At 41.3% G+C, this 19620-nt stretch overlaps 3 protein-coding genes across 8 annotated transcripts in view; 1 reads left to right on the plus strand and 2 right to left on the minus strand.

The window, feature by feature from the left end:
• Nucleotides 1-4507, plus strand: part of LOC139653533 (general transcription factor IIF subunit 2-like) — a 35700-nt gene extending 31193 nt beyond the window's left edge. The window contains exons 6-8 of the mRNA XM_071530395.1: nucleotides 1902-2001; nucleotides 2513-2656; nucleotides 3869-4507. Coding sequence (XP_071386496.1) covers nucleotides 1902-2001; nucleotides 2513-2656; nucleotides 3869-4003 — 379 coding nt within the window. The 3' untranslated portion in view covers nucleotides 4004-4507. The remainder of the gene's footprint in view (nucleotides 1-1901; nucleotides 2002-2512; nucleotides 2657-3868) is intronic.
• Nucleotides 4508-5130: 623 nt separating this feature from the next.
• On the minus strand, nucleotides 5131-11488 carry tpt1 (tumor protein, translationally-controlled 1). Its single transcript, XM_071530385.1, has 6 exons — nucleotides 11350-11488; nucleotides 10682-10755; nucleotides 9062-9246; nucleotides 8416-8521; nucleotides 5884-6000; nucleotides 5131-5683 (listed from the first exon to the last, which is right to left on the minus strand). The coding sequence occupies exons 1-6, from the start codon at nucleotides 11375-11377 to the stop codon at nucleotides 5681-5683; spliced, it is 513 nt and encodes a 170-aa protein (XP_071386486.1). The 5' UTR covers nucleotides 11378-11488; the 3' UTR covers nucleotides 5131-5680.
• Nucleotides 11489-14818: 3330 nt separating this feature from the next.
• ranbp2 (RAN binding protein 2) overlaps nucleotides 14819-19620 on the minus strand; it is a 32538-nt gene continuing 27736 nt past the window's right edge. For all 6 annotated transcript variants that reach the window (XM_071530392.1, XM_071530390.1, XM_071530388.1 and 3 more), the window contains 3 exons: nucleotides 18112-18385; nucleotides 17288-17640; nucleotides 14819-16025 (listed from right to left, as the gene is read on the minus strand). In XM_071530392.1, the coding sequence (XP_071386493.1) occupies nucleotides 15720-16025; nucleotides 17288-17640; nucleotides 18112-18385 (933 nt within the window). In that variant the 3' untranslated portion in view covers nucleotides 14819-15719. The remainder of the gene's footprint in view (nucleotides 16026-17287; nucleotides 17641-18111; nucleotides 18386-19620) is intronic.

Raw genomic sequence — 19620 nt, forward strand, 5'->3', positions numbered from 1 at the left:
CGTACATACTGGGTGTGCAAAGTGTGCTGGTATTCTGTAGCTGGAGGGGCAAGTGCCACCACAGTAGACATTTCCACTACAGTAAAGGGGCTGACTGACTACTGATGAATGATTCATAAATGTTTAGGAGTGATTAATAAATGACGAGCTGCCAAATGAGTGGAAATACCAAATACACAAAGCAGCTTCCTCTATAGCAGCGATGCTAACGTCCACCAGAGAAACAGTCAAGATGTTCTCATTCTCTCTGTTAAATTTGCTTTTATCTAGGGCTGAACGATTTTGAAAAAATATCTAATTGCGATTATTTTGACTGATATTGCAATTGTGATATGATTTGCGATATTAGAGGGAATGATAATTTTTACATCATTATTCTCATTTTCATTGAAAAACGTATTAAAATGATTATGGTGTGATTTTTGTGGGGATCTGTACCAAACAAAGATGTTTTCTTAAGTCTGTAGAATATGATGTGTAGGCCAGGACATCTCTGCAGCACCACAATATTTGATTTAAAATGGTATTTTGACACACATTTAGCATTTAACAAATATTGCACCAATTGAAAATTGCAGTAGGCCATATTACAATTTTGATCAAATTTCGATTAATTGTTCAGCCCTACTTTTATCTTAGTTTTGTACATAATTAGTGACAAAATCTATACTAATGTGCTGAATTAATTCCGCTGTAGCTTCACTGTAAATGTGTATATACACATTTACAATGAAGTGTCTCCTTTTTTTTTACAGTCTGCGGTATACACTAAACACTTATATGCACTCTGCCTTGTAACTGGTTTCTGACACTGTCTCCTCTCCATTTGAATCCATGATAGCAGCCAGAGTTGAAGGATGGTATCGCTATAGCAACTGCATCCAATGTGCGCTCTGTGGCAGATGAAATGCTACGATACAACCCCAGGCAAACACACAAGACAGTTTGCATTGTACATGCACCATTTCTGTACCAACTGTCAGCAGTCATTGACATTACAGGCACACACCTCTGTGCAGACTGTCATGTAAAAGCAGTAATCCCTCCTAAATAGTTTTCTGGTGCTGGATGAAGTGGAATGGTTCAGCACTCTAGTCTTTTCAGGTTTCTGTGCTCAGATTCTCTTTAGACATGACTGGATGGTAATATTTGTGTAGAAGAATACATACTCAACACCTGTCCAATCCGGTTTCATCTCAGAATTCACAATGCGAGCCTTCTCTTTTCACTTTTCACGTTTTGTCATCTTCCATTTTTACATCCCTCCACCATGGCACCTGGTATGCGTAACATTATGTCGTCATGGTGACGTCTGTGCGTGTCTGTGTGTTTGTGACACATTCTTCAGTCAAAAGCAATACATGATAGAAACTTCATATTTACACCACAGGTTCCCCCACTATAGAGTAGATGATCTGATATAATTTTGTATAAATTTGCATATTAATGAGGAAAAACTGATTTTCTTGATTAATGTATTGCTGAGCTTCATTGATGGCCTCATTAGCATAACTGGTTATGTTTAATATATCATGGTGATTATAGTGGGACAGTAGGCAGCTCAAGTGCCTCTTGTTTAATAGTCATTCCAAGGCCTGTAACCTTCCCAGTGTAGCGAGGTCATCATTCTAACTAGGAATTTGTTCAAATTTGATCTGCCTAGTCGAATAAAGATGAGATGAAACCAACAAAGAGTAAATAAAAAGTGGAATAGCTTTGAACAAAGCAGCTGCCGTTCCTTGTTAGTTTAGTTTGACCTTGGTGTGCTGACAGCTGCTTGCATGCCAACAAAACCGTCTGTCTGCGGCGGTGAAGTTAGATCAGACAATGCACAAGAAACTTTAGAGAATAGATTGTATTTAAACTCTGTGTGTGTGTGTGTGTGTGTGTGTGTGTGTCAGACTGCAGATCGAGGAGTCCACCAGGCCTCAGCGTCTGTCACAGCAGCTGGAGAAAGCCGTCACTACCATCTTTAAACCTGTAGCCAACCACGTCGTCAATGTAAGATCTCATAACGGGAAGGCTGTCTGTGTGTGTGTGTGTGTGTGTGGGTGGGTGGATGTGTGTGTGCATGGCTGTCACTGAGAGCTTGGCATGGCCTTGTGTGCAACTAGTTTAATTCCAAAATGTGATGTCCCCCATTTGAGGAAAAGTAATATTTACTGTTACAGTGATGGATAGTACAGTACCAATTCTAGCACAGTTTTAAGTTGTTTGGCAAGACAAACACACTTTTACAGACAAAATTGTCAATATTTTGGCAATATTGATTGATGAATTTCAGGTACAGGTGTTTTTTTAATGCATGTATTGTGTTTTGGAATAGAAGTCTGTTGGTGTATTGAGCTCTGTGCACTAGTTTGACTGATATAGGTTTTTGATGGTAAAGTTGAAGGTCTTGTCAGGGTGGAAAAGCCTCCGAAGCAGCATTTAGACCATCATGGGACACTAAAACTCTCCACTGAAACCCAGAACCGAACAGAGGTGGTCTAACCCCGGTGTGCACATGCAGGTGGAGTATGAGAAGAAGAAGAAGCAGGAGGGGAAGATGGTGCGGGCTGAGCGGCAGGTCGTGTTGGACATGCTGTTCTCTGCCTTCGAGAGACACCAGTATTACAACATCAAGGACTTGGTGGACATCACCAAACAACCTGTGGTGAGCAGGAACACACACACACACGCACACACACACGCACACACACACACACACACACAGGGGAACAAAAAAACAAAACAATATACCTGCCCACTATCCACCTTGCATTGTTAAATTTGAACAAATCGCCCACAGCATGACATTCCGGCTCACACTCTCATCTTTTGTGGCTCAAATTTGGGTGCACCACACGCACGCTTACACACACACACACACACACACACACACACACACACACACACACACAAAGGGGATGGATCGATTCAGTGCAGTGGATCCGTTCCAACTAGCAGAGAACAGCAGTGTGTAGGTGCTGATGAGACCTCGAGGTCCTCCTCTCCCTCTGATTGCATCTGATTGCATAACCGTTTGGCTGAGTAGGAGTTAAACGCCGCAATACACTCCGCTGCATCATCTCTCTCCCGAAGCACTTGGCGATCGCTCAAAAAAAACTGAACTGAAGTAACCGAAATGCCCGTTGTCGAAAGTCTCCCCAACACAGCGCCCTGTTGCTATTCAGCAGGTACGGTGGCAAGCCCCAATACTGGCTCAACAGAGACCTCTAGTGGCCAGTGGAGAGCAGGAGCAGCTTCCACACACGCCTGTTGAATGCTCTGCTGTGTCGTTTCCAGAACGCCTTCCAATGCTGCGGTTCAAGTTCTAAATTTTGCACGACCGCTGTACAGAAAGGAAAGACACAGAGAAAATATGGGGGGGAAAAAAGCTGTCTGGGTGTGCCATAATAAAGCAGGGTGTGGCATCTCAGGGAAACTAAACGAGTATGAAAACTGCTCGCCACGACTTGGACTGAACCTCATGGCTCCGTTCGGAGAGCAGAGACCCCGGCACCTGGTGGCTGTTTTTGAATTGTAGAATGAAAATGTCTCGGCTTTCAAAATGTTCCTCCCTGCCTTTTCTCAGACCAACTTTCTACAGTGTTGTTAATTTTTGAAAATCATGCATTGGAATAGTAATTCTAACTATACGGTATTCACCCCCTTCAGTTGAGGGTTTGTTGCTCCTTTCTCCATTGGCCTTTCTAGTTAAACCACTCATCTATCCCGACAGCTAGTGTGTCCAACAAGAAAAACGTATTCGTATGATTCCAGACTTTTTGGACACCCTGTACATATGGGAGAACAGCAAAACAGGGTGCTTTTTAAATTTGTTTTTGAGACTCCCTGTATTTACTTCTCCCTCCTCTCGCTCCAGACCTACCTGAAGGAGATCATGAGGGAAATAGGGGTGTACAACACCCGGGGAGCCCACAAGAGCACCTGGGAGCTGAAGCCAGAGTATTGCCACTACCGGTCTGCTGACGAAGAGGAGGAGATGAAGACCGACTAGCCTCAACAAGGCCCTCCGAACCTGGGTGCTGATGCTGCACTCGCGTCACATGGGAAAGAGTAGATAGGTGAAAACATACTGCTCTCTAGTGTGGTAATGAACTTGGGTTTTTGGTGATTTCCTGAGTATTGATGTCATCAACAAGGAAAAACCTGAATACCATTGAACACACATGTACTTTATATGATGCATTTGAGTTCCTGTTTTAGTTCCCAAGTAGTCTTTACAATCTGAAAGCTGAGGTGAGCAGTAGGAAGTTTGTATCTACCGGTTTTCCCACATGACATGAATGCAGCATTGTATCTGGACCTTCTGTTGTGGCTGGACGGGCAGCGGCTATGTGTTTATTATGCTAGTGGAGTCAGATTATGTTGACAACTTTTTTGTTTTGTCCTACTTTGAGTTACTTTATCGGGGGAATGGTAATGTGATTGGCACTGCAAACCACATTTAATTGTGGTGGCGGTGCATTTCTGTGTAGGATTTAATGCTGAAGAGCTGCTGCAGTCGACAGCCAAGAGATCTGTTGGGAAGGTTGAACACTTTTGCACAAATGAATTGTACAGCAAGTATTAAAATAATATTGTCGATATGTTCTGTGCAATGTCATTTTTTTTATGTACTCCACAGAATAGACATCCTCACCTAAACTGAGGGAAATGTCAGTGAATTTCAATGGTAGAACTGATACTCTGAAGCAAAGGAATTGCGTTAAGACCAAAATTACTTGATATTGCATATATATTATTGTAGAAATCATCTCTAGTGTCACTATGGCAACTGCTCTCAGTATTTACTTGGTAAATGACAATGTGTCTGATGTTACAGTGGGATGGGTGCAGTGGATATCATCAGGGGGGGTAGAAAGGCCCTGGACAAAGGTGGAGATGGTGACAATAGGATAGTTTTGTGGAATCAGGGTATTTTCAGGTCCGGGACAGATCGAGTTCAGGGCTCCATTGTTAGTGGAGCTGGCTATACATCGACTGGATCAGATTACAAGTATCTGCAGCTTTACACGTCAGTATACCAACACCAAACTGAATAGCATTTCCCTTTAAGAAGTGCATAAAGTGTACGCTTTGGAGTAAAACAAAGTACTCACAGAATAACTGCAAAACTGGAGATGATGTTACCGGGTTTTATTTTCACAATTTAAACCAGAATCCTACACTGTCTTTTCAAGGTAGATGGAATCGTATTTAATGCAACCATAAACCACACAAAAGAGGTCTAAGAGAGTCAACCCATTGATGGATCATTGCTAAAACAGTGTCCTGATAGGAAGATAGAAATCATCTTCCTGGAGCGTTGTTGACAGAACGTGAAGAGCAGAACCGCATTCTGGAAAGGGTTAGAGTGTTCTTTCACTTTCCTTCACTTTGTTTTGTTCTTGGGGAATAATCCCTTAAACTGGCCCACCCTTGGGACAAGATAAAACATGGCAAAGAAAACAAAAGCTAATTTAAAAACTGCTTTCAGTGATCAATCATATTTGACTCAACACTTTCAGGCAGCCTCGAACTGATGTTCAGGGCCATAATGTGAATATACAATGGATTGTACAGGAATGCTCCCATTCAGGCATGATGCAGAAGAGTGTTCAGGTTTCAGTCTGTGCTCTTGGGTCCATTCAGAACCAGCAGCCAGTTGAAAAGCAGATGTGGTTCCAGGTTGTTACTAGAGGAGGAGAGGGAGGTACAAGTTAACATTCATTTACCTGGCATCAAAACTAAGCAAGTGAACAAAGACTGGTGTTTTATATCTATGAGCTGAAGTCAAGAGGGTGAGTACGCCAATTTTCATCTCGACCGACGCAAAGAACGCTATGGAACATTTGGAAAAGCCAAAGTTTTTGTAGACTTGAGCAGAGTACTTACACATTTCTCGATCTCAAGACCGTCTTTGAAGAAGATCATGTATGGCGTGATACCGTCCTCGCGAAAGTCCAGCAGGCCCACCATGCCATCGGGGTTCATGGACTCCCCCGTGAAAAACTGCAGGGAGAGAAAGACAGCGGGTTAAAAAAACAAAAAAAACAAAAGGAAAATCCCACAAAGTCTCTCTGGGAAGATTAAGTCAGCAGTACAGATCCCGCTCTGTCTCACCTGTGTCTTACAGATCTGGACCATGTTTGCTAAAAGCATCTTAAGGCTAAGATGACCCTAACATCCATCTCTTTAGTTTAGGAGGTGTTTCCGAAAAGCATCTTAAGACGCTGTTAAAATGATCACAGATAACAACTGCCTCTGTCGGATCATAGAACAGTCTTGAGAAGGGAAAAAAAAAATAAACAACTCCACTGTGTCACCTGCATTAGGCTATGTTTTTACATTATCCAAGTTACTCTCATCTTCTACATTTAATTAATGTATTAGACCTATATATTTTCCCACTAATGACCTCTGTATAAAATGGATGGGTGTGGTGAGCCCCGGGACAGGGGAAAGCTGAATTATAAAATTATATACATACAGTATATTTTTAAAAAGTCTTTGCGTGCCGAGGGAACCGTGAAAAAAAAGGAGACAAAACACAAAACGGGTGCCGTCGGCAACCGCTCACTGCAACTGGAGCACAGAGCTTCTGGATAAGGGAAGGGGGAAAATATATATTCAAAGGAAACATTCAATAACATGAAGTAAAACCGGTCATGTGTTGAGTGTCCCTTAGCTGATGCAGACCTGCCGATCTCTTGCCCTCCTCAGTCGTGTGGCGGTGCTGTCGCCCCAACAGCAATGCTGTGATAACATCTGAATAACTCTTGTAACAAAAGTCAGCACTCCTAAATCTGAGGCTAGTTCTTAATTTTTGCTTGAGGGCAAGTATCTCAAACAACAGAAAAAAAATCAATCAAAACCAACATTAAACCCAAGAAATATGCTTCTGAGACAGTTAGCTGTAAGCTCTCCACAGGTGGCGTTTCAATAATTTAGTGTCCGATGAGTCTAAGCATATATAATTGTTTTGTGCGTTTCATTTGTCCTGTAACTTAGGCAGTTAGATTAATCAGCTATTATGAAACCAAGTCAACAGACATTTCAGCAATTCAATGATATTTTTAATGCATAACTGAATGCATAACTGAAATCTGGATTTAAAAAGGGTACTGGAAAACAGGTCTGTGTGACATTCTGTAACTAATAAAAAAGACAGGTGGGCAGTGTAGATTAGGGCTGCAACTAACGATTATTTTCATTGTCAATTAATCTGTTGTTTATTTTCTCGATTAATCGATTAGTTGTTTGGTCTATAAAATGTCAGAAAATGGTGAAAAATGTCAATCAGTGTTTCCCAAAGCCCAAGATGACGTCCTCAAATGTCTTGTTTTGTCCACAACCCAAAGATATTCAGTTTACTGTCACCTGTTTTGTGCTTCGATCTGTTTTTAACTGTATCTCTGTTTGTTTGTGCGTTTTTAGTAGTACCCGTCTACCTCATATATTACCTTTTATGCCTATTTTCTTTTATTGCTGCTGTTGGATTTTATTGTATGTAAAGCACTTTGTAAACATTGTTTTTAGAAACGTGCTATACAAATAAAGTTATTATTATTATAGAGGAGTAAAGAAACCAGAAAATATTCACATTTAAGAAGCTGGAATCAGAGAATTTTGACTTATTTTTCTTAAAACAATTACTCAAATCGATTGTCAAAATAGTTGGCAATTAATTTAATAGTTGACAACTAATCGATTAATCGACAAACTGAACTCCTGTACAGTAAACCTGGGACAGAGAATGATGAGTATTGTAATACAGCTCAGGATTTTATGTTGACTGTGGTTGAGACCAGCAGTAGCCTGTTCTGATTGATGTGAAGTCCGAGCCTAGAAGTCTAGTTTCATGTTTTGCAGTAGACCGATAACTCAGGCAGTGAGTCACCACAGTGAGATGGGCGTGGCCGGGGCAGCATCATGACAGAGGTGAGAACTTGTTTAAATGATGGAAAACGCTCCAAATGAATTCAACACCAGGAAAGGTCTACATGAATAAACATGTAGACTAGACTAATCAAAGCCATGTTACTAGGCGCTGTTACACAACCAGAGCTGCGAGCAGTTGGGACAGGCCGTCCTCATGACACCGACATACAAGACAGTATGCTACAGAATGATGCAACGACTCATTCAAGGAACACATCTGTGGAAATGTCTATACACCCATTCATACCAGGTGACTCACTCAATGACGGCACAGAGTTTGGGTGCGGCAGCATTGTGGGGAATGCTTGGAATCAGTACCAGTAACAACTGCCATGCTTCAGTGCCCGTTTACAACTGAAGCAGGTTGGTAAATACTCCTGAAAGATACCAAGACCCAGAGTCTGCACGGTTTCCATTGCAACCATTAGCACAACTTGAGAAGAGACGTGTGCTTGTGTACCAAATGCGTCGTTTCTGTGTAGCTACCTGGACGTTCTTGATATTTCCCATGATTTTCTTCATCTCTGTCTGGGCATCTTTCACGAAGGCCTGCACTCTATCTGGGTTGGTCTCAGACAGCTTGGTCTTGATCCTGCAGAGACAGACACACACTCCCGTTAGCATTTGCCATTTTCTTCTACCATCCAGCATACCCCGCACACGCTTAGCTGGAGCTAGGCTGTTTCCTGAGCACAGGGCATCCGCGGGGTCATGGAAGCTGAATTACTAAAATGCTATCTGGAATTTGATTTAAGACCAATTTGACAACCTAAATAACTAAAACCAGCCTATTTCTGTTTGAACATAGGCACGTTGTGAAACTATAAATGGGCACAGAAAGAAAAAGGACACCAGGAAAATGATTAAGGGACATTAAGTCAAACTGCGTTTAACAAAGCAGATTGGTAAAAAACAATGTTTGGATACTGTACTACTAACCCTGTTCTAAGAGTGGACAGGCAGCGCAAGGAAACCTGTCATTGCATGGTGAAAATAATAAGACCTCTACCAACTAGATACTGTAATACTTTTAAAAGCCTTAAATTTAGATGCTTTCCAGACTTCTGAAGGTCCCGCAGATACCATGCGAGTCCATTTTGTCTCGCACCCACCCACCATCGTCGATACTCACGTTTTCATGTATTCCTTGATGTAGGCCCTGTACGTGTCCTTTGTGAAGGCGGTCTCCTGCAGCTTGTGGTTGAGGACGATGTCCACGCCGCTGACCGTACTGCCCTCGCAGGCCTCCGTCTGCTCCTCGGCTGAGGCGTTGGCCCCGATCAATGAACCATCAATGTCTTCCTTACGGCTGGTCATCTGGCCACACCAAGCAGGGACGGAGGGACAGGGGAGGAAAATCAGAGAGAGAAGAAAGTGGTTGTCCCGAGGTGACCGGGTGGGTCGGAGAGAGAGGACGAGAGGGCAAGAGGAGAGAGTGTAGGTGGGTAAAGGGATGGCGAGGGAGAGCCGAGGTGAGGGACAGAACGATAGGAAAAGATTGTAAAGGAGATGTGAGGACAGATTGAGTAAACCAAAGAGGATGAACAGGGAGAGGGGTTAGAAACAAAGTGAGCACTACTGCTACTGCATCTGTTCCCACTTGAATCCCATACAATTAATGCCCAAAAAGCCATAAAGTGAAAGTGCCAAATTGAAATTTACTAGCCATTGTGGACTGAAATAAAGCAGAATAAATATGTTTTCCACATTGCAGAGGTGATGGACATTAGCCCTGGATAACAGTTTGGTTACAAACTGTGCCGTCACTGAAACTGGTCTGAGGAGATTCCATCTGTTCAGAGTTTAGCTCTTGGACAGTAGTGACTGCCCTTGATCTAGACTCTGCCTCAACTAGGACTTTGTTTTGATTGTGATGTTCTTGGCTATAATTCTGTTACAAAATGTTAAATCAGCAGATAGTAAATGTTATTGCCATTTTCATTGGTCTTTAAATTGTCATTCACTAAATTACCTATACAATTACACTTCAAATCAGTATAGCTGTCAGCTGAAGGCCATCTGCATTCACTAGAATGTGGTGGTAGGGTCAGCACTACAATGAATATTTTACCTTATCAAAACAAAATGCTCACTGGATATGAATATAATACATGTTTACATTGTACCCCTGCTGTCCATGACCACCACAACCAGGATGGAGTTGGCCAGGGGCTCAAGTTGCTCAGCGGTCTCAGCTTAGTGTAGCACTGATACCATACCAAACTCCTTTCAAATTCTGTCAGTTTAATGATGCCTTGCTCATCGCTACATGTACTTATCTGGTACAACAACTTATGAGATTTTACGAATTGTTAGGGTCTTCTGGTAAATTCGGCATACATGCGATGCACAAAGCAGAACTCTATTTCAATGAAATCTAGACTTTTATAAGTGGTTAACATGTTCTCACTACCGCCCTCCGCAGTGTTTTGGTGGAACAAGATTGTGGGAATATCAAGCGAACCAAGTCTAAAAGTTCAAATCTAATGTTCAGTAGTGTTGTTTGTGTGCTGGATGTATGCCGAAATGAAAACTGGATCCTAACGTTTCATAAGTCTAAAAAAATTGTACTACCGGATATGTTGTTTTGCCGATAATCAAGGCAGCTGAATTAGCAGATTTTTTTAATTGAGTCTGGTATAACGGTCTCTCCGTACTAGCTTAGCCTAGCCTAGCCTGAGGCCAAACAGATGGGAACTCCCAGGTCTGACGCCACACACACAGATCCCATCTACCTGTACCGTTGACTCACCTTTCCTTCGACTTCGATGATGATCCCGTTTTCAGATTCTTTGATTTTGTAAATGTCCGAGAACATCTCGTCACCTGCGGAAGCAAAAGTAATGGACGGCATGTTTAGTTTCTTCACTGTGACTCAACCAGCGGAAGCCCCAGTGTAGGCTACCGGAACGGTGATGTTAACTTACCGAAAATCTGAAGTAGCGAGCTGGGCATGCGACTAAACTTTAACACCATTATAACTCTGATGCTAAGTGGTCCCTAACGTTACTCCATCATGACTAACGTTATATTTTTACCCCCCAGACCAACTTCCTGTATCAAATTATCCCGCTGCCGGCACCCTAACATGGTGCGGTGTTTAGCATATTGGTACCGCATGGTTAGCGGACTTCCCCGACATGCATTTTAACCAACAATGAAGCTAAAAAGGTAGCTGGGCTCGTCGTGGTTAGTTGGCAGGGCGGCTAACGCTAGGTAGAAAGTCAAATTAGGTTTATGTCACCATTTCACAGCCATTTAGTTAGTTAGCTCATGACTTCTTCTGCGGCTATACTAATTAGCAGGGCCTCTATTGAACAGTCTAACACGAGTTAGCCCTGGCAACTCTAAAATAACAAGATAAAAACCACCACCGCTACCACACAAACATGAAGGTCGACACAAAATATGAATCCGTACCGGTGATGATGCACTTGTAGATGATCATTTTGTCGTTTCGGTGTTAATGGTATCAGCGACAAACTGCAGGCCTCCCAACCTAACGGGACGGTAGAAGAAAAAGACTGTTCGGGCCTCGAGACGGTCCCTTTACGTGCTGATGACGTCAATACAGGGGCCTGAACCGCCTGAACGGGCCCTTTCCAGCAGACCACCGCGCCCTCTATTGGTGTGCAGTGAGACATGCTGCACGTTAGTGGCGGGTTCTCCTAGGTGTGTTTTTATATCCTGATTTAAAGTTTGAAGCCACGTCATCTGTGTCATCCAAACAAGCTTTTCTCTATCAGACAGCAAAGGTTCAGTCGTTTCTCTATCCAAGTGATACAGAAAGACCAATGCATGCTTTTATTACCAGCAGACTTGATTTTTGTCATTCTCTCCATTCTGGTCTTCCTAAGAAATCTCTCAGTATACTGCAACTTTTTTTGTATTCTGTTTGAAGTCTAGTGTTGCCATAGATTCATTTTACATCTTTCAATCAGGTGAATTCAGATTCTTCCTTTTCTCCCCAAAAGCACTGAGCCCCATCCAGTGGTGGAAAGTAACTAAGTACATTTACTCAAGTACTGTACTTAAGTACAATTTTGAGGTACTTGTACTTTACTTGAGTATTTCCATTTTATGCTACTTTGTACTTCACTACATTTTAGAGGGAAATATTGTACTTTTTACTCCATTACATTTATATTACAGCTATAGTTACTAGTTACTTTTCAGATCAATATTTTATATTTAAAACATTTGATCATCTTTATAAAATAACTATAAAATAGCATTGGTATAGATTAGACTACCCAAAAGTATAGCTAAATTGTTAAGATTAAATTCACGTTGACAACTTTAAAATGCTGCTTACATGTACATGTATGTCAATAAATCAGTATTAATATTAAAATAATTTATGAAAAATATAACTCTCTAAATGGGGACAGTTTGCATAATGAGTACGTTTACTTTGATACTCTAAGTACATTTTGCTGCCAATACTTATGTACTTTTACTTAAGTAAGATTTTGATCTCAGTACTTCTTCCACCACTGGCCCCATCTCCCCAATGTGGAGCAGGGCAGTCAATTGACTGTAAGTCAATAGGAGGATTTTGCTGTGAATCCAGTCTGATACAGGAAAGTAGAATACATTTTTGAGAGATAAAACTGGTTTCCCCCCTATTTTTTTTTTGTTTTCCCCAAATTCAAACCTGTGGAATCTTTCTAAATAAATGGTAAACAGCGGGGCTGTTTTCCACTACTTTATATACTGCTGGGTAGCTTACAGTAATCTATAATAATACATCACAATTTATTAGTTGATTATATTTTGTATTAATAATCTGAATCTGCAAAGTAACTAGTAACTTAAGTTATCAAATAAAGGTAGTGGAGTAAAAAGTACAATATTTCCCTCTGAAATGTAGTGGAGTAGAAGTATAAAGTAGCATAAAATGGAAATACTCAAGTAAAGTACAAGTACCTCAAAATTGTACTTAAGTACAGCATTCGAGTAAATGTACTTAGTTACTTTCCACCTCTGAAAATCATTAAGACATAGTTTCCTTATGTTGACTGTCAAAAAAATGCGTTTGTTGGATCATTAGCCTACTTTTGGTTTGTATTGTTTATTGGTACTTAAATGTATTATTTAAAATATTTGTCAGGTAAATGTTGTACTCATCCGGAATCCTGAAATCTTACCGGCCACATTGGCTGGCAAAAAAAATGTCTAACGGAAACCCTGGGCATGGCCTGCATTGTGTTTCCACGTATCTAGTACTCTATTTATAAAAGTAAGTAGGTTTCTGAAGGGTCTGATAGCAATGCCTATGTGCAGAAGTGTAATTTACAGAACTCTCTTGTTGTATCTTCATATATCTGCTTCACACAGGGATGGAGATTCTGCAGAGTTTGAAGAAAGTCTCACAGGGCAGTTTTCAAAACTGAGGAGGATGGAGGAGGGTTTGACCTCTTAAAATCAGTTGGTGGAAATAGTAGAGCCTTGGAAGTTGTCAGATGCCCAGACTCTTGTAGAAGTACTTGAGAGAGCAGGCTTTTGTCAGATCTGGAGTCATCTACATCCTTCCTCTTCAACAATGCATGTAGTGTGTGTGTGTGTGTGTGTGTGTGTGTGTGTGTGTGTGTGTGTGGGTGTGCATGCATGTACTGTATATGTATGCATGTTCAGGAGAGGAGTGCCAAATAGTTGCAATAGTCATGGTAGGGGTGTGTCCATATTATCACTGGACTCTCTCAGAAACCTATATCCGTTCATCTGTGATTGGATGAATATCATCATCTTTGGTTCCAGGAATAGCTCATTCCAGTGATGCCCACCCCACTAGTAAACTCAACTAACAGAGAAATTAATTATATTATAGGTTCAGACAACTTGTACAGTGAGGCGCATACATTGCATGGAATATTTCCAGAGAAATGCAATCCGCCAACATGCTTCAACTTGTCAAATGAAGCAACCAATGTATGAACAAATTTGCTTCCTCCTCAAGCCCAGCAATATTGAAATTTGATATTTGGATCAGTTAACTAATGGGTCACTGACAGTGACAACATGGACCAACAAAGCAGTGGTGAGAGGAGCTCTGGGTTAGGTCATTCAATGAGGAGTAGAAGTATTGCATGGATTTTGTGTTTTTCCAATGGTGTTGTTTAAATTATGTTAAAAGTGCCAAAGTCAAAGTACATGCTATCAACCTCAAACAATGTGTGATTAATATTGAATATTGTCAGTCTTTACAATTTGGCTGTAGTAATTAAGAACCAAATAAATAATTTGCCACATTCATCCAGTTTTGTGATTACTAACTAGAATTTGATTGTTAAACTAAACCATGCAGTTACTTTTGTTGTCATTAAGAGGCAGAAATACTGGCAGTGCCTCTACTACTATTGGGCAAATATCACTAAAATTCTCTTTTGGATGCAACAGGTACCAAAGGTCCCAGCTTGGGTTAAAGTTGAATCACTCACCCAAATTTCACTTCCCTCCCTGTCATGCTCATAACTTCCAAATTCCTCCAGTTAAATGTAGCTCCACTCCTGTTGTTCAGAGCACTTTGAAAATATGGTCTCAGTTCAGAAACCATTTTGGTTTACAGGCACCTTCCATTTACGCCCCCATATATTCTAATCATGCCTTTGCACCATCCCATTCAGATAAAGTATTTCACAAGTGGCGTAAGAGTGGGATCAAGACCATAAAAGACAAAATATTCAGCTCTTTTGAGCAACTCTCTCAAGCTTATAACTTACCTCGTTCTCATTTTTAGCGCTATTTGCAAATACATAATTTTACCCCAAAACAATTCCCCACATTTCCAAACTTACCACCATCAAATGACATTGATAGATTGCTTGTTTTTAGTCTTGGCCTTCACCCTACAAAACCACAGCAGCCATCCATTACTTATAAAGCAACTTTATTTCTCCTTTACCAGCATATTATTTTGGTACAATAAGCACCATTTCAACTTCAACTGTGATAATCTCGATTTACTATAATAGAGGGTTTCAAAGCCCAAACCAGATGCAATAATAGTATCTATCCACCCTCCCTCCATTGGACAAGGCTATATTAAGATGACTCTAAAGAGTTTATGTGGGCAAGTATAAACTCCAATTGTGAAATCCATGTACACAAAGAAAAATCACTGGGGGAAAATTACATCCACAGTAAAAGTACACAGAGGCATCATTTGGAGAGAAGGCAGGAATATGGTTACAAACTGATAGGTGCTTTCAATAAACAACCTCTCCTTTCAATTACAATTGTTTAAGACTTATTCAAAAGGAAAAACCTACTCAAGTGGAGCTTATGAAGAAGACCAGCACGTTCAATTGGAACACATGCAAGACAAAACACAAAAAAAGACATTAAAAAAAAATAGTCCATGTACAATTATACACACAAAATAAACAGTTTGAGGAAACAATGAGCATTCCTTTGAGGGTTAAAGATGTAAGTGCAATAGAGCAAGAGTAGATTGGATTTGCTCCAAATGCCTCCTCCCATATACTACATCATATTCCCTATGAAGTGCACTGCTTGAGGCCTTGTAAAAAGGATAGCAAAATAAGAATTCCCCTTCTAAGGAACCTCGAACAGGCCACCCTGAGGTCAGGTTTATACGCTCCAGTCCCTTGACCAGTGATCCTATAATCAGTGTTTAATTCTCAGATGCTTAATGTCTATGAATTCAGTTTTGGCAGAAAGCCATGCACTGCACAGGGAACAGATCATTATTGAAATGGTCTTTGTAGTCTGAACAGTCCTTTAGAACCCTATCCCAGCTGTAAGCCATGAGCTTAAAGTTTGAAAAGCTAGAGCTGTCCACAGTCCGTGATGACAATGTTCTTGCTGGGCTTGCCAGTCTTGTTGCCTAGCTCGCCCATCTGTCGCACCACATCCATGCCGTCCCGGACCCAGCCGAAGGCCACATGTTTGAAGTCCAGGTGCTCGGCCTTCTTCAACGTGATGAAGAACTGCGAGTTGTTGGTGTCGCGCCCGCGGTTGGCCATGGACAGCAGGCCTGGGCCCGTGTGGCGCACGTCAAAGTTCTCATCCTCAAACTTGCCACCGTAGATGGACTTGCCTCCTGTGCCGTCCTGGTTGGTGATGTCACCGCCCTGAAACACCAGAGAGGAGTACTTGTGACTGGTGTTGCATGGAGTTCTGCTACTGATAAAGTCCCATGAATATTGAAAATCAGGGTTTGTGATATTTTAAATAAACATTGTATGACCAACACCCCAAATTGCTGCTCGTGGCTTCAAAATCGGCTTAGAATTGGGTGAAATTTTTGACGTAAAATACATCAAGAATTATGGTAAGTGTCATTGGTTGTATTTTTGTACCACCTTTCCTAATCCCAGTAAACGCACCACCCTTGTTCTCACCGTGACCGTAACAACACAGTCTTATTTAATGTTATTTTAGGTTGTTTTATTATTTAAATTCAATACATTTTGTGGTATCGTTTTAGAATGAAAACTGTTAAAGGAACAAACTTGCACAAAATGATCATCATGTATTGGCAGAGCGATGTGGAGTTGGCCTGACATTGACAGGGTTGGGTATCGTTTTAAAAAATTACGATACCAGTACCAATACCAGTACCCTTAAAGTGATACCGATACCAATAGAGTACTTCATTCGATACCTTTTTTTTTTTTTTAATGTTTTGGTGGCATCTCGGCACGCTGAACTGCCAACTCTGTCACACACAACGTGCTCGACTTCACCACCACAGACTGTATGGGTTGTAGCTGCTGCGGTAGTGGGCCAATCACACGTCGCGTTAAATCGAAGAACGCTTGCAGTGATTGGCTGCGAGCAAAACCATACAAATAGTAATTTTTTTTCTAGATCTGTGTAGAAAAAGTATCGAATGCAGGTATCGTTTGACTGGAGAAGTTTCGATACTACTTGGTAGTGGGTTATTTCGGGCGATACCTTAAAGGTATCGAGTACCGATACCCAGCCCTGCCTATGATGGACCCAACATTAGACACAGAAGCTAGTTAGCTAACATTTTGCGTTGTTCCAATTGGTCTCAGGTAAAATATTGGCATGGTGACTATAAGCAATTAATCTAATCTCACTCTGGGACATGTGTAGAAACAAAAAGGCCATTTCACATTCCATTTTAAATTGGTCAGAATGTGCATACTAGGACAGAACATGAACAATCAAATGCAAATTGAATTACTGAAATGAAGTTTCATGATGACTCAAATTACCTACTTGTGATTTGTATTAAGATTTGAATAAAGTTAACTGTATGGTTCTACAACAATTTAGCTCTGTACAAGTTTAACATTTTAATCATTTACATCTGTGAAACTGTCATCTAATCTTGACAATAAAGTGCACCTCTCCTCCTCCTCACCTGACACATGAAGTCTGGTATGACCCTGTGGAAGATGGAGTTCCGCAGCCCAAAGCCTTTCTCGCCGGTGCAGAGGACCCGGAAGTTCTCCGCCGTCTTGGGGACGATATGGGAGAACAGCTCTATGGTGACGGTGCCCAGGGTTTCGCCGTCGGCTGCGACGGTGAGGAACACCCGGGGGTTTGATTCTCTGGAGTGCTCTTGGGCTCTGGACTTCTGTGGTGAGGAGATGGAGGCATCGTCGCTGGATTGGCCCATGTGGCTCTGACACTCGCAGAAGGTCTTCTTGAAGGCCTCGGCTAGCTCGGGGGTTTTGAACTTAGCGGCCAGCTGCTCCACTTTGCCCTCGCCCTCTGGAAAGATATGAAGAGAGGACCATTAAACAGTCAGCAAGTGGAGAGCAAAAAGCATTCGGTTCAAATCAGTATATGGGGCCTTTTATTAAAAAATTGCTATCAGTCATATTAATATGAATATTTAAAAAATATTAAATGTCAGCACAAAATATTGTCTGTCAGCAGCTTCAACACAAAAAATATCATCAGCCTTCTGTTGAACACTATCCACCACTATTAAAAAAGCTATTTGTTTGACCTTGTGCATCCAAAAAAACAAAACACACAAACAACCACTGGGTTCTCTTTTGCAATGCAGAGAATTAGTCCCCCGAAGTCTCCAGTCCATAGAAAAAACGATTCCAGTTGATGGACGTTTTGAGAAAGGTCTTAAGACTGAAACATCAACCAACAATAAAACAATGCAGACGTGATCCTGTGTGTGCATGAATTAACTTTTTGTATGGACAGTGCGCATGCCAAGTGTACCTGCGTAGTCAGTGGCGGTCCAGACCAGGGCGTTGGCTGAAGTGTTCATGGGTTTGAGCTCCATGGCCTGAGAGATGGTGTGGTTGGCACAAACCCTCAGCACCTGCTCCCTCCTCATCAGGATGCGGTAGAAGCGTTTGACTGGGTGGTAGAGGATCTTGATGTCACCAACGCCACGCTCCTTCCACTGGCCGAGGTCCCGATCCCAGCGGTAAAGCTTGGTGCGCTCCTTAAACAGGATTTCCTCGTCCTCCTCGCCTGACTTGGTCTCCACCTGACAGACAGTTAGCCAGAGAAGATGAGTGGTGTGATCCTGTAGCTCTCTCAGTTGAGCATGATCTGATAACATGCCTTCCCCTTCAGCATATCAAAACAAATAGAGATGTTCCGATACCATTTTTTCTTTCCCGATACTGATTCCGATATCTGGACTTGCGTATTGGCCAATACCGAGTACCGATCCGATACCAGCGCATTAAAAAAAAAAATATATATATATATATATATATTATTATTATTATTTTTTAATAGCTGTATACTACTAACCCTGTATGGATGTGACATGATTGCTATCATTGTTGTATGGCCTGTGTATGGCCATTGTTATAAACCCTTTGTAAAACATGAACAAATACATACAGAGAATGAATGCCATAGAACTTTATTATCTAGTTTGACAGTCAGTCATAACTGAAAAAGAACATGAATAAATAAATCTAGGAATAAATAACAATTCCTTTAAAAAACTGTTAAAGTGCAGCCACAATTTAGTAAAATAAAAGATATTTAAAATTTTAAATAGTAGAGTAACAGTATAAATTTAGTATACAAGTATAGATTTCCGGGAAAACGGACGTTTTATCCGGGTGAAACTACTTTAAAGTTGATTTTTTTCGGGGCTAATAAATTACGTGATATCGGATCGGTGCATAGACTCCGATCCGATCCAGCATTTTAGGCTGTATCGGAGGCATTTCCGATACTGGTATCGGTATCGGAACAACTCTAAAAACAAATACAGTATAATGTGTAAAAACAGACAATCAAAAGTTTGATTTCATTGTCAAAATCAACTTAGAAAGTCTCAGAAAGTGCTCCATGTCCAGGTTCACCATTTGGCCATGTTTGGACTCAAGCTGCTATAAAATACGAATGAGTAGCAGCAACATCATCAGGCCATTCCGGCTACAGCAGACAAAAGCGTCCACCAGATGGCAGATGCCATGTTAAGATGTTACGATGAGATATTTTACTCTCCCAGAAGGAGAATGGTGTCCTTCTACCTTTGATTTTGTTTATTTTATTGCACAGGAGATGACAGTGGGAGGGGCACACCCACAAGGAATTCATAGTCCTGACAAAAAGTTTGGCTGCATACATGACACTGGACCCAATGAGGGTGTCCTCCAAACTTCAGAGGGAAAATCACAGTTTTTAGAACCCTGGAGCACATTAATCTGGAAAATTTAAGTTTATGATACATTTTTAAAGGGATGGGAACTATGCTTA

Source organism: Centroberyx affinis, unplaced genomic scaffold (assembly GCF_046629955.1).
Source record: "Centroberyx affinis isolate AG114_WGS23_722 - 3 ecotype Tasmania unplaced genomic scaffold, CSIRO-AGI_Caff_v1 ptg001925l_1, whole genome shotgun sequence".
In the NCBI taxonomy this organism is placed as follows: Eukaryota; Metazoa; Chordata; class Actinopteri; order Beryciformes; family Berycidae; genus Centroberyx; species Centroberyx affinis.